Genomic DNA, 15590 nt, shown 5'->3' with positions numbered 1-15590 from the left:
TCACATATACCTATTATACATGAATTAAATCATATTTATGGTTTACATATTTGTTTTTCTTTTACATATTTGTAGCAACACATACATGTTTACTAATATATGCAACATACTTTTACCATCTTTAACTAGTTAAATTCCCTCAAGTGTAAATTTATGAAATATACACCCATCTATACTTTCTCATTAATTCAGCATATTTCTCTAACCCGTAACCTGGGTTACATGAACATAGGGCCTTATTCAGGTTGGATCGCACGGCTGCGTTCGCATGTAGCCAGTCGATGTTTGTGCTCTGCGCTTACGTATGCATCGCAGTGCGCATGCGCGAACCGGCCGCTGCGATCGGGAAGCGATCGCAGCGAGCACGCAGTCCCATCTCATAGTGATTGACATGAAGTGACCGTTTGGGGGTGGAGAGCGATGTAGTCGAAGGAACGCAGGTGTGCCTGTGCATTTGAACGCAGGTGTGCCTGTGCATTTGAACGCCATTACAGGGGCGTGCATAATTATTTCCCTGCGATTGTTTACCCTGGCAGAGGTCTAGATGGCGACAGGAAGTTTATCAGTTTCTGCGGTAGGGTCAGGTCAACCACAACTGTGCGAATGGTTCCGATGTGACTCGATGTTACCGATGTTTTCGCTGACCTGCCGATACATGTCATCGGAAGTGGGCAGCTTTATACAGTGATGGGCGTCTTGGTATAGTTCTGCGGTTACCGTGCGATTGCATTCATTAGCATATTTTCGCAGCTAGCGGGTGCGTGCGAACTCAGCCATGCAATCCAACCTGAATAATGTGCATAGGCCCTCATTCAGAGCCGCTCGTAAGCGGGCGCTCGTTCGTTATGAGCGATGTTCGCACAACTGCGTATGCGTACAGATTTTAATACGCATGTGCGAACCAGTCAGTGCGGCCGAAAATCGTTTGTTCGCTATATAGCGAGTGCCTGCTACTTTGAGTGACAGGAGGAGGCGTATGTGGGTGGTAACAGGGGAAGGTGCTTGAAAACGGGGAGTGGAATTCAGAACGCAGGCGTGCTTAAAGGTCAAAATGGGCGTTTTATGGGTGTGCATAATTAATCCAGCAGCGTCATTGACCACGTCACTTGGTTTTTTTTAAATAAGAACTGCTCGCAAATAGCGGTTGAAAAAACCAACCACAATAATAGCGAGCAGTTCATACGCTGTTCGATGTACTCGATTAATCTAATAAATAGCGGACATGACGTATGGTGCGAGCGGCCAGGGGGCGTATTTTTCAAAATTACAACCGCAAGTTTTGCTCGCTCATTCAGACTTAGAGGCGTGAACAGACCGCAAGGTGCGTACGGTTCATTTGAATAGCCACCCCTTTTTATAAAACGAACGACCGCAAATAGCGAGCGGCTCTGAATCAGGCCCATAATGCGGATCCCACAAACTGTATTACACAGCAGACACTGTACAACCCCCACCTACTCATTAGGCTATAAAGATACTATTCATCTTCTAAAACTACCTGTACAGCTGGGAAACAGGTATGTTAAGATGGATAATATTGATGATAATGATACATACAGGTTATATAGTGTATTGTATGATATTATGAATGGCGTTTACCTGATGTAAGTAATCTAGAGCCTCAGTTAGTTCCTTCATTTCATTTTGAGTGTAGTCTTCCTGTATAAAGCACAAAGAAATACAGAAATAAATCACACAGCACTGTGGTTCAGAGCAGGCAGCGGTGGGCGTGTGAAAGGGTTAAACGGACCTCAGCAAAATACAATACAAAAGCAAATAAACGCTTCCATCATGTTAAAACGATTGTATTTGAGTTTTTTAAGCTTTTTGTGTCCTTCTAACTAACTTTTTTTTTATTATTATTGGTTTGCTACACAGTAGAAGATATTATTCCACATCCTGCGCTCATGAGCTCAGACAAACCCGAGACTACTGTACACATCTTGTCGTATTTCTCCTAGTGCTGCCTATGGGCTTGATTTAGAGACCTACTTTCATCCAAGGATGACCACACATCTCCAATGTTGAAGGGTCAGACCCCCCCCCCCCAAACAGCAGCATGATTGACATGTTGGGGCGTTTGCGGGGTGGAACGGGGGGCATGCCTGCGTTTCCGGGGGGGGGCAAGGCCAGGGTCTGTGTCGACGGATGCAGATTCCTGGCTTCTTGCGCAACCAGGCACTGGCGAGGCTGCGGGAAGCTTCAGCGCCCGCAGCCTGACCAAAAGATAAACCAGTCGCGATGGTGATCCCAGCCTGCGACATCGATAGCAGTGCTGGGATCGCAAATGTAGCAAGGAGGTGTCTGACATCTCCTTCTGCATTTTCATGCAGTGGCGTCTTTAGAGAGGAGGGGGCCGTGTGCATCCCCTGTCACGGGTCCCCTCCTTTCCCACACGGCGGCCGGCAGCCAACTGACGTGGCTGGCCGGCCACCGCAGAATCAGTAGACTCTGGGCACTAGAGTGTGCCCAGAGTCTACTGCGCATGCGCAGATCGCTGGGGAAATGGTGCGGCCGCCATTTTCCCAGCGATTTCCTCACAGCGCTTGCGCAAAATGGCAGAATAATGGACGCTGCCCGCGGCGGACATTTTCCGGCTGTTTGAGCAGAGCTGAGAGACCCGATGCGTGACCTCGGAGAGGTAAGTATTAGATAATATGGGTGCAGGGTGTGCAGTGCGGGCCTCCCCTGAACCAGGGGGCCCGTGTGCACCGCACACCGTTATTGATACGCCCCTGTTTGTATGTGAGATGGACGGATTTGCACAGCTTGCTTGGTCGGGATGGTGGCACGGGGATTCTGAATGGTGTCGGGATTCCGGCACCGGCATTCTGGGTGCCGGGATCCCGACCGCTGGGATCTTAACTACATCCCGGATAAATCATTAGCTGGCGCTCTGAGATCTGCACAGGATAAGGGAGAGGGGACAGGGCACGGCAGAAAGCACAGCCGATGGCAGATATATCTAACCATCGGGTAATGTGTGCGGCCGGTCTACCGCCTTCCCGTATACTTACAGCAGAGGCCGGGCGGGAAACGCGAGACAGATGACGGTCGATCAGTGTGTATGAACGACCATCATCTGCAGATATACCTGTTCAGTGTGTACCCAGCTTTACTCTCTTTTTACTCAACTTTTGTCTCCCAGTGTTTCCATCTCCTTATCATTAGTCTCTGAGATAGTCTGTATCAGGCGTTTTATTGCATTTCGCTGTTATCTCCGTGTTCTTCGCTGTTATCTCCGTGTTCTCTGTACGCCATAACATTAACAGATCCTGTATTATCTTTTTATTTGTAGGGCGGTGATGTATTTTTAGGGTATGTTACGGGTATGTTACGGGTATGCTATGGGTATGCTATGGGTATGCTATGGGTATGCTATGGGTATGTTATGGGTATGTTATGGGTATGTTATGGGTATGTTATGGGTATGTTATGGGTATGTACTAAGAATTATCGTATAGCTTGACAGTTCCCTGATCTTAATGGGGACTCTGGAGAGTTTCACCTCTTGGTAATAATCTTTGATTTAAACCATTGGACATTTTCTTTAAACTATTTTCAGTGTTGAAATGGTAATTTTTCCTTTCATGATAATAGAACCGTTACAGTACAGTGAAAAGGTTGCTGGATACAATAGGGGATATAAAATCAACACTTGCTAAAAATTGGGCAGAGATAACGAGGAATGACAGTGATTTTTTTTTTTAAATCATATTTTGCCAATAAATGTACAGTAGCTCGTTTTGCTGACAGAATTGGCCGTAGGTGTTCCCCGTCCTTCCTTAATCTTAGCAAACGGCAGAATGAATTGTCCATAGTCGTACCAAATCTATTCTTAGACTATAAATTAATTAAATGCAAATCTACAAAAACAGCATAGAAGGGCTAAGCGAAAGCAGAACTCGAAGACTTTATCTCCAAAAATTTGCACATCTGTGAGACAGCCGGTCCTGCCACAAGTCTCAAAATGTAGCTGGAACTTTGCTAATTTCTAGACACATGACATAAAATAACACTTATGCCATGGGGCACTTTTCTGCACATTCACACATTGCTTAATATTTTCACAAATCATATATTTTGGGGGCCCCATTCCTTCTGGTAACCCTCCTTGTCACACTCTGCATGTACTCTGTGGTACCTGCATGCTGTTTTAAAATGGGAGTCTTTTCTGTAGGTCCTGGCATTATGTGTCTCAGGCATTTGAAATCATTGCCCGGGGTTGTGGATAGAGACGTAGCTCCTGGTGTCAGGGTCTCCTGTACACACATACATAGAGTGGAGACACCTGAGACACACCCCTTTTCTTATAAAGATGGAACTCACCTGGCACTCAGTGCTAGGTGATTAAGTTCCATTCCTGGATATTCTGCCATTTGACTTCTGCCTGACACCTCATTACGATAACCTGTGTATCGACCTGGCTTGTACTGTAGACCTCTCTTGCTGGATTATCCATGTACCGAATGTGGTTCCACTTAGCTGGACTTGTCTTTGCTTAATCCCATGTCTCCTATCTGATCAGCAGTGTACTGAACCCTGGACTGTTTAATGGACTTTGCCTTTGCCTTATCATTTTTTGGTTCCCACCTACTGCATAGTGTACCAGCCCCGGACTGCCCGAGATCTGCTATACAACCCTCAGACAGGTGAGCGACACATCATACCTGCATTGTTTCTCATTAGTGTTGCTGTTACGTGTCTCAGCCACTGGGGTCTAATATTGCAATATTTAATATACAGTATGAGTCATAATGAGTGATTGAGACAAACTTCTTCTCCCGTCTAGTTCCAGCACTCTGATCAGTATTATTTACATCTCATTGTCCTCCTGCTACATGTGCCCACCTGTAGGCACAAATCATTACACAAGTCCTCCTGCTTGCTGCAAATATTACAGTATAATTACCTGCACACAGAAGTTGCATGGGTCTTCCGCCGACACGAATATCAGGATCATCTTCCAGTCGTTAGCAAAAGACACAATCTGCGGAGCAGAAAGAGTTAATAACGCGACACGGAGCCATGCCGGTGAGTGTCGTGATTTACTATTGCATCATCGGAGGGATGGAAATTTCCTTTGGAATTAATATTAATATATTAAGTAGTCAAATGGAATACCCCCACCCGGTGTCAGACTGGGGCCTAAAGTGCCCACCATAGAGGCCCATACTTAAGGGTGTGGCCAACCTCCAGAGAGGATATGGCCGGCTTCCACAGAGGCTTGGCTAACCATTAGAGAGCGCATGGTCTGTGCTCCTTTAAAAATATATATAGTAAATATTGCTGGTGCATGCAAGATAATGTACCAGATTAATAACAGCAATGCATTGTACAAATTACACCAACGTCCTGTGCAGTGTAATGTAACATATGTATAATACAAGTGCACAGTCTGGAGCCTGAACCCTAGAGGAGGGGCTGGGAACTCAGGCAGTGGGGCCCACCGGGGGTTTCCCCTGTAACCCTGTAGGCCAGTCTGACCCTGCCCCCCCCCCCCACACACACACACACCTCAGACAATCCTGACCCAAAAAGCAAAACAAAATACATACACAAAATAGGGCAAAATAGATTACATCAAATTATATGTTTCAATCGTCTTGGAAGTTAGGAGTAACAATCACTGATGGAGACAGACTAGAGAGAAAATAACTTTATACTATCTGAAAGTAAACAACGCGGACTGTACCCGGCTTTGCTTCAGACTCTCCATCAGTTTCTTGGCTTCATCCACCAGAGAACTAGGACACAAATATATACATATATATATTGTGAATAATTATAGAATACAACGGGATGGAAAACTTACTTTATTGCTAAATACTTACTCCTGGGGGGCAGGGGATATTTTGGAGATGGAGTAATGCAATCTCTGGCCCACGTCTGTTGATGAGAAATAGAATATAAACAATTGTAAGACCAAATATATAGCAAATAATTAGAAAGTGTAACACATGAATAAATCCTGGGAAATGCGAGGACTAGTTTCCATGTGGTTTCAGCCATTTTCCTAGTGTACATGTTAAGCGTTATAAGAGAAAACAGCATATTTTATATAATACTTCACTACGTCATTGTATGCCATTTATTTATTACATGATGCTGGTATTGGGCAGGGCCGGCTCTAGGGGTGTTCGACCTGCGCGGTTGCACAAGGGCTCCACCCATAGAGAGCGCACCTCTCCCCAACATCACGATTTAATCGGGACAGTATTGTCCCGCTGTTCCACCCGTGGGGGGGTTGAAGTGGCCCGCGGGTGGTCAAATCGGGAGGTTGGGGACCCCCACTGCCGCAGCTGTGCGGCAGTGCCGGACCCCGGAGACTCTGAATGGATGCTGCGCGGATGCGCGCGACATCCATTCAGTGACGGGAGAGGGGCTGGGGAAACCCAGCTAGTGAGGCTCCCCCCAGCCTGACGTTATTTGGAGGCGGGTATGCCTCCTAATAACGTCACATAGGGGGTGTGGCCTACGGTAATTAAACCATGCCCCCATTTCCGGACACGCGCGGCGAGATAGGGTGCAGTGAAGAGGGCTGGCACAGGGTGCTCCGACCCCTGGAGCCGCCATGTATTGGGTTTGATTGATAGTTGTACGCTAATAGCATAGCTGCATGGGCGCAGCAATGATGCTAAAGTATGCAAATGCCGCAGGATGCGTCTAAGGACAAAACGTCGTCTGATGACATCGCAGATCCAAGTCCTGCATCCGAAGATGCAGCATCAGATCACCCTCTGGAACTTCAGTCATGGCATCACCCATCTGGGTGAGCCTAAGGCTACTGAGAATGGCCAGCACAGCTCTGTAGCCGAGGCCAGTAAATCTGCGTCAGTAGACGCAGACACTGGCCTCGCCACTTCCAGAAAATGGGGACGCCGCCTCCTTTTTTTGGGGAACGCTGGCCGTCGTTGCCCATTCCCAGCCTCCAAACTGTAATCGCAGAAAGCGACCTGCACATGCGCAGATATCCGAAAACAGAGTTGTACACAAACCATCGCGTTTGCGTACAACTCTGAATCAGGCCGATTGTACAGCGCTAAGCGATGGCACGTTATAGCTATAACATCAATGTAATAATAATGCATCATATATTACCAATATTGTGATACCCGGGTTTCTTCACACAGGATCTAGGTGGCAATGTATAAAACTTTCTCATAGTCACCAATCAGATTCTAGTTATTGTATAGACTTTACTAGATAAATGATAGCTGTAAGCTGATTGGTTCCTATGGGCAACACCTCCACTTGTCCTGTTTAGAAGGCTTGATACTGTACATCTCCCTGTATAGCGACTGTGAGTCACATATATTATACAAATCACCCAATAAAGAGAATCGGCACTTACATGACTCGGTGAACTGACTCGCTTCCAGGAGTGTCTCTTCCAGGCTGGTAATAAACACAATGGCAGGAAGGAAAGAAGTCAGTTGGCAGTGTGCCCTTCGGTCACCATAATAATCACATTATATGGCGCAGACTGACAGCGCCCAGGTTATGTTCCATGTTGAGAAAACTGTGACAGGACAAATATCAGTAGATCTCAGAAGAGTTTTTGAACTTACCCTGCAAAGAGATTCCTGCTGTGGCCATTCGTGGCGGATTTCTGTGGAGCATAAATGGCATTTATATTTTAATCAGCAGCCTTTTCATCCAGATGCTCCTTATTCATACTATAATGTTTCTGTAGACCCCTGGCAGGATGTACTAAAGCTGAAAATGCAGCCAAAACTCAGAAAATTAAGTTTTCTGGGTTTTGCCCAGATGCTCATATGTACCAAGCTCCGTAATGCGATACATTCTGGAGCTAGGACTCAGTGGGCAAGAGCCATCTATAGATCTATCTACTGATGTTAGGTTGAGATTTTAAATGTTTTGAATAAAACATAAGCCAATGTTGTTCTAGATATATTCAGGTTTGTACTGGTAATGATGACAAGCGCTAGCAAATTCATTACTTTGTGTGTCTCTCCCTCTGTGCTTTCATCCCAGTGGCAAATGCAGGATTTCCAAAGGGGGGTTTCCAAATGCTTAATTTTAGAGCGAGTGTGGCCAGTCAATGAAGAGGGCAGAATTAGTGCTTAACCAGCTTTAATAAGCGTCATACACAGTGTATTGTGTGTAATAATTCCAGCATTACAGGACAATTGATCACAGTAAGCCATGAGATGTGTCAGTAGGCCATCCTGCCTGAGCTGAATGTATTTATTTTAGATGTGGGCACCATTCCAGATCATGGGAGCAAGTCCGGGAGCCTGGAGGAGAAGCAGAAGAACCTAGCACTGCCTTGTACATATATGTACATATTGGGCTCTATAGCAGTGCATCTCTAACAGTGCATGTATCGCTGTTATAGTATATCCTGGACCTGTCCCCTTCCTCTGTGCTGCCACCTCACATCCACGCCTAATATCGGTAACCGTGTCACTGTCTCTGCAGAATAACGTCATTAGATTTTCTGCTACTTACAATTTTTAAACTTCGGAGAGAGGAGATGACTTTAATGTCCTGTGGATTCAACGCATGTGCTGCAATAGATGAGGAGATGCTCAGATTAATGCAGGTGGTCACTAGTGAACAGTAATCAAAGTCAAACACTGTCAAATTCTTATTATCCTTTATTTATATGGTGCCACAAGGGTTCTACAGCGCCTTACACAGTACATAGAAAAAACAGTGACTTACAGTACAAAACATTGCTGCAACAGCGTTTATTATAACATTCAAATAAGCAGCAGGGCGACAGAAACCAGAGGTTAGGTCCGTTGTAGGGAGTATAAAATAGAGCAGCGGTGGCCAACCCGCGGCTCTCGAGCTGCATACATCTCTTTTGTTGAAGAGATGCGGCTCGGCAGTACGATGGCCCCCGCAGACGGAATTGGTATGAATCACCACCGGACCTAAGCCCAGCAGATGATATACCAACACCGGAACGCCGGCAGTTGAAGATCCCGACAGGGGAGATAAGTAGGCTATCTCTACCCCTCTCCCCCCCCTAACCCTAGCCCTCCCTTAGGGGTGCCTAACCCAAACCTCCCCCCCTAATGCCTAACCCTAACCTCCCCCCAGGGGTGCCTAAACCTAACCCCCCCTCCCAAACCCCTAAACCGAACCCTCCCGGGGGGACGCCAAAACCTAACCTCCCTCCGGTGGTGCCTGACCCTAACTCCCACTCCCCCTAGCCTAAACCCAACCCTCCCAGGGGGGTGCCTAATCGTAAATCCCCCCCGGGAGTCCCTAATCCTAACCCTTCCAACCCCCCCCCCCCGCGGCTAAGCGCTCCTGACGCCAGGCTTACCGGCATGGGGCTGATGATAGGCGTCGGTATTTAGATACCGATCATTAGTCCCGTGCCAGGATTTCACAGTCGGAAGCTGGCGGTCGACATTTCGACCACAGGCTTTCTAACTACATCCCACGCAGACACCCACTGCAACTGTGAATACTGGCCTCTGAAGTGATCAGAGTCTAAAGAAGCCTCTGATCGCCAGTGTTCCCAGTGATGCAGTGCGTGGGTGACATCATGACGTCACCTGCCATGTGAGGAGCCTGTGCATCTGCTGGATCTAGTTAGATCCAGTCAGTGGCAGCAACAGCTGGACCGGGAGCCCTGACAGCGTTGAGCCGGCGATGTGACAGCTAGGCTACACCCCATTTATTCGCGCATGCTACCGACTCTTTAGCTTGACTACAGATATTTTTGGGCTCTTTGCTTCTGACCGGTTGGCCACCATGGAATAGGGGATAGTATAAGTAAGGGTAGAAAGAGTACATGAGCGAAGAGGGCCCTGCTCGTAAGAGCTTAGATTCTACAGGGGAGGGGCAGACAGACAGGGGTGAGCCTGATGGGGAGACAGTGAGCAGGGAGCATGGAGCAATGGGTTAGGATGAGAGATGGATGGCTTTGAGGAAGAAGTAGGTCTTGAGAGCCCGTTTGAAGAGAGTTGGAGAGTCTGATAGAGGGAGAGAGTTCCAGAAGTAGGTAGCAACATGGGACAAAATCTTGGAGGAGGCAGTGGGAGTAAATAATCATTTGGCAGGGGAGACGAGGTTCATTTGTGGAGCGAAGTGGGCAGGCAGTAGTGCGAAGGGAGAGAAGTAAGCAGGAGAGGTCTGGGTGAGGGCTCTGTAAGTGAGTGGGAGAAGCTTGAATTTAGTTCTGAAAAGGAAGGGGAACCAGTATAGGGCTTGTAAGACAGGGGAGGCAGATGTGGTATGTTTACAGTGGAAGATAAGCCGGGCAGCAGCATTGATGACAGACTGGAGTGGAGAGAGCTGGGAGGCAGGGAGACCAGATACAGTACGAGGAGGTTACAGTAGTTTAGTCTGGAGATGACCAGTGAGTGGATGAGGGTTTTAGTAGCCTCCAGGGTGAGAAACGCTCTGATCCTGGAGATATTTTTAAGATGGAAACTGGCAGGACTGGGAGAGGTACCTAATGTGTGGCTTGAAAGAGAGGGAGGAGTCAAGGATAACTCTAAGGCAGCTCGCTTGCAGGATAGATGAGATGGTGGCCGGGAGACTTGCCCAGTCTTCCGGGCAGTCAGGAGCCCCATCCGATTTTTTGGGAGCCTCCGGAGCGTTCCGCAAGAGCAGGCACATATGGCTTGCTCATCTATTGTGTTTTAAAAGGGGTTTCATGTAAGTGGACCAGAGAAACCGTATATAAAGATGCATGTAGCCATAGGGATCATTGTGCCTTATATAACTGTAACCCCCCCTTTACTCTTTATAAGGGACACTAGGTTACTAACTTCCATGTAATCTCTTTTACCTACCCTTAACCTCTCGTCAAGGGGTGTGCCTCTTTTTGTTAGCAGTGCCTCCACCAAAGTATTGGTAGTATTCATGGGCCTACTTGGGAAAACCCTAGTGTATTTTGTTGATGTAGGTTATTTTCTGGTCCTTACCACCTTTGCTTCAGTGTCACTCCGCCAAGAAGGTATACTCCATCAATTACAGGAAATAACAGCTTTATCAAGGATAAATGACATCTATTAACAGTAAGGTCGTTTTTCCATTATAAGTCAGTTCACCGACATAACATTTGCATGCATATACACAATAAATTTCTAGTGCAATACATTGGTACACACATAAATAAATGTCATTACACTATTTTAACTCTGAACATATCTTTGCAACATATTATTTCATGAAGGCTAACCGTTACTATATTTGGTTCATTTTCCTAAATAACCTTGTATAATTTGAGTCCAGTTCTCACTTATCTCCAGAAGTGTTTATAACGGACATCCAGCGGTTTCTATGTCCCTGCTGTAAAGAGTTACTTAAACCAATTTCTCAGGGTTCATTTCTACTTCAGGGTCCATAGGGGGTCCACAGGGTTGACCTTGGGGTATAGGTTGGGAACCAAATCCGGGCACCACGCAGTTAAAGCTTTTAGCTCCCAGGATGCACTTGGGTCCACTCTCCCTATAACCCCGCCCCCCAGCCAGAGGCACCTCAGTTTAAGTTGGTGCCCGGCCGGAGTCGGGTCACCGTTACTGCAGGGGGGCTGCTTAGCAGCCTCTAAGCTTAAAAGAGTTTTGTTTTATTATTTTTTTACTACTCTTCAGAGCGGCAGCATCAGACTGTCCAATGGACGTCTGAGCTGCCGCTCCTACACCCCGCCGGCGCTGCGACGCCAGTACAGATCTGGGGATCGCAGCGGGACCCCAGAGTCTGTACTAGCCGGGCTCTGGAGGAATCCCTGGGCTGCTGCCGGATCGACGGGGACAGGTAAGTCGCGTGGTCACCGCTTGCGGTGACCCGCGTGTACATGCAGCCTTATGCCTCCGGTCTCTGGGGACAGACCGGAGGCGCTAGCGGTGGCGGCGGGCTCCCCCTCCATGGAGGCATACCCCGCGTGTCCACAGCCCACCAGGGATTATAGCGGCAGCGGGAGCCGGCATCCCGGGGGGTTAATTGCTAGCCAGGGGAGGAAGCCTTCCCTGTCTAGCGGCTCCTCCCCTCAGCTCAGCGCGCCTTTCAATAATACAGTCTGGCGTCGCTGAGCTGCTTCCTCCGCGGGCCACGCTTCTTCTGAGGTCTCCAGCGGCCATTTTCTCTCTGTGGTGCTGCAGAACTCTTAGGATGTCAGTGAGCCCAGTCCCCCTGCGTACCTGGCCATTTTGGGTGAGTGTACACAGCGCTATAGCCTTCCCAGACACTGAATCTGGGCAGTTGAATGTAGCGACATTGTGCAGTATATTATATGTCATGCTTATGTATGTATATATATTTTTCTGCATTGTATGTGACTTATGCTAGTGCTGACTGTCTGCTTTTTCTCTCACCTGTCAGTGTATATCTATCCCTTTTCTTTATCTGCCCTAATACAGGTGTACCTGGGGTGGTTCTGAGACCTCACATATATATATTTGTTAATATCTGTGAGGTTTGTCACATACTGTTGCGTGCTGCACGTTGCCATATTTTAGATGGAACTGTGAGTTGCGTACGCTGATAATGGGTTCCTGCAGCTAATCTTAGCGTCAGTCAGGACCGGTATGGCGCTGCTTAATATTTCCGTCAAGATAGTCAGATATATCTGACCAGGAGATTGCACACGATACTGCACCCATTATTGCTATCCTGCAAGTCATAGCCTGCAGGAATTAGTGCGGAGGATTTTAACTCAGAAAGGTTTACGTATGCGGCACCATCTGGTGCCGGGCCCCTTGCACGACCCCCTTAAAGGGCGTTGTTTCTCAGGATCCTCTCCTTTGAGGATCGCCGGGCGGGCCCCATTGTCGTCACTCGCTTGGAGTTACTTCACCATACTGCCCTTTTGAACTCGGGGTATCTCGCAATTTCTTGCAATTTACCCCTGTGTCACAGACTATCGCTCCCTGCCGGGGTTTTTCACAGTACATGAATTACCTCCAATACCACATCGGTCTGTCATTCCCCTTGCAGGGATTACCACAACGGCCACCCTGGTGGATGTCGTTTTATACGAAATACTAATTGGCGTGATATACGCCCTGTGGTTACTGACCAGTGGCTCTGCCGTGAACTGGATGGTATATTCGGCTCTTTCCCTCTCACATGGGGGGGAGCCGATCTCAAGTATTATTATCCCTGCTTTGGGGCTGGTAGCCAGGCTCATTCTGGATATAGAGAATGTCGATCCTGCACCTGTATCATACATCTCCCGTTTTCTGCCCAGCGGGTGGATCTCATAGCGGGAGTCTGGCTGTCCCCAGATACGAGGAGTCACAAAGGCCTCCTGTTTCCCATTCCCTGAGGGTCCTCACAAGTAATGGAAATCCCCTTCTGGGATGGATTTGTATGTTAATCATCGGGTTACAGGCATTAATACGCCTCCCATCCCGGTCTGGACGGATTTTACGGATCCGTAGGTGGTAACTTTGCCTGAAATCAATGTACTCGTTTTCAGGGCCTGTTGCCCGTCCTACCATGGCCATCGCATGGTGATGCTTTTGTGACGTTTTACCCCTCCAACACGTCTGAGGTTCAAATATCTTTTTGCCGCTCACAAAATATGCAGTGGTCATATGTGGGATTACCTCATGGGATGCCGGTCTTCTAACTTTCAGGGTTTCGGCGGCATCTGTATCCGCCGCAGTACCCTATGGCTGCGTTATGGGAAAGCAGAGGTGCACACTCCTTCCAGGGGGAAGTTCTTGTTTGGTCCTGACCTTGACAAGATCGTTGCATCATTGGCAGTATCACTAATGGGGAGATACCGTCTTTAGCTACTCCCACTACATTCGGACTAACTCTGTTAAGTCTTTTTGTCCTCAGGGTCAGCCTAAAGGCCTGTTTTTTCCTAGGCTGTCGGCCTCCACGGGGGCCACCATATCCAGTACCGAGCAGTCCTGGACTTCCGGACGACCCTGTTTCTACACCTGAGGATATACCCTCAGCCTGACGGGACAGGTCTACATCTGGGGAATTTCCAGAGTGAGGTACTGATTCTCAACGGCCTCTCATTGCTCATGCAGCCTCCTCACAGGCATTGGTACACGGGCCCTTCTTCAGAACTGATCAGGGCCTTACAATCCCAGAAAGCTATACAGTCTTTGTGGTAAGCAGAGCTATTTCGGCCAACCTCACTATCTCAGTGAGGGACTGGTTGTTCTACTTTCTTTTTGGGGCGGTGACCGACTGGTCCTCCTTTGCCTATACTCTGTCTCAAATCCCTGAATCAGATTCCAACGGTGCCTTGACTCAGGTGGAATCGTCCATGCTCCATCATCCGATGTTTGGAACCTGGGGATTTTATGGTATATCCGAGTATTCAGGATACGTACCTACGGGTACATACAGAGCCCTCTCATCAGCATGGGTTCAGGTTTGCTGTGCCACAGCAACACTTGTAAGTTTCGGGCTCTGCCTTTTGGGGCTGTCCTCAACTCCACCGGGGTTTACCAGCTTTATGGATTTTCTGACAGTTCACCTGTTCAGTGTATCCGAATGCTCCTTTCTCTGGACGGTCTCCTACTTTTAGCAGGATCACCAAGGTACTTTACCGCCAGGTCAGGATAACCGGGGCTTCTTCTCGTCACAGAAAAGTCCTCCCTGCATCCCTCACAGGGTTTTCTTCATCTGGGAGCACTGCTGGATTCTCAGAATCTGAGAATTTTTCTGGCGTAAGACAAGATCTCCACTCTTCAACTTCGAGGGTGCGGATATCTACGCAGTCGACATATGTCATTACTCTTTGTGATGCGCGGTCTACCAGAGTGTCTACCTTTTGGTAGGGTGGAATGTGCTCAGTTCCATTCCAGGCCTTGCCATAATTGACTCCCCTCCAGATGGATCGAGTTTTTTCCATCGGATCACTGTTCGAACGATGATACTTTCTACGGAGGCGAGTTGGTCTCTGTCCGGGTGGCTATGGCCATCTCGTCCAGGGTGTTCTTTGCTAAAGACAGTGTCTGGTCCGCATTCATTTCGGGGCAGTTGGACGTCTGTCGCTTCTGCCCTGCCACTTACCTTGTTGATACTTTAAGCTGTCTTGGACTTTCACTCTGGCCTAACCCATTTGTCACGGTTAACCTGAATAGGTTCAGTCCGACAGTGTCACAACAGTGGCTTCCATCTAGGCAACACTGGTAGTTGGGTGGCAATGTTAGGAATGTCACCCATTCTGACATAGTCCAAGGGTCTTCTCCTGGCCAACTCTGCGGTGTTTATTCCCGGAGCTCTCCATTGGGAAGCGGGCTTCCTCAGCCGTCACGGCGTGCATCCCGGGGACTAGTCTCTTCTCCAAGAGAGGTTTCAACTCCTGGTGAGCAGAGGGGGCCTCCCTGAGGGGATTGATCCCCATGGCCTTCTGACTCGATCACACATTACCGGTGTTACAGTCCAGCTCTAGGAGTACTGAAGCTACCTTCAGTGACTCTTTGTCAGTGAAGTGGTCCTTCCACTTTGTGTACCTGTGTCCTCCGGTCTCCCTTCTTCCTCGAGGTCTTCGGAAGTTTAATTCGAGACGGAGGGGCTTTCCTTCTGGGGGCTCCAGGTCGTCCCAGACATCACTGGTACTAAGATTTTCGGAGTCTCCTCCTCGATGCTCCGTTCCTACTGCTTCACTATCTGGACCTGTTGTCTCA

General features: G+C 48.1%; 1 protein-coding gene across 1 annotated transcript in view; it reads right to left on the bottom strand.

The window, feature by feature from the left end:
- The window catches only part of LOC148532313 (phospholipase B1, membrane-associated-like), a 239858-nt gene that overhangs the window by 210830 nt on the left and 13438 nt on the right, over positions 1 to 15590 (bottom strand). Inside the window, exons 4-10 of the mRNA XM_088467993.1 lie at positions 8476 to 8576; positions 7572 to 7612; positions 7355 to 7398; positions 5835 to 5889; positions 5696 to 5747; positions 4913 to 4990; positions 1600 to 1659 (exon numbers count right to left, since the gene is read on the bottom strand). Coding sequence (XP_088324119.1) covers positions 1600 to 1659; positions 4913 to 4990; positions 5696 to 5747; positions 5835 to 5889; positions 7355 to 7398; positions 7572 to 7612; positions 8476 to 8576 — 431 coding nt within the window. The remainder of the gene's footprint in view (positions 1 to 1599; positions 1660 to 4912; positions 4991 to 5695; positions 5748 to 5834; positions 5890 to 7354; positions 7399 to 7571; positions 7613 to 8475; positions 8577 to 15590) is intronic.

The sequence above is a fragment of the Taudactylus pleione genome, unplaced genomic scaffold, assembly GCF_031769625.1.
Source record: "Taudactylus pleione unplaced genomic scaffold, aTauple2 ptg000079l, whole genome shotgun sequence".
Classification (NCBI taxonomy): domain Eukaryota; kingdom Metazoa; phylum Chordata; class Amphibia; order Anura; family Myobatrachidae; genus Taudactylus; species Taudactylus pleione.
Note: the sequence above shows the minus strand (reverse complement) of the source record. Positions and strands in the feature narration are given on the sequence as shown.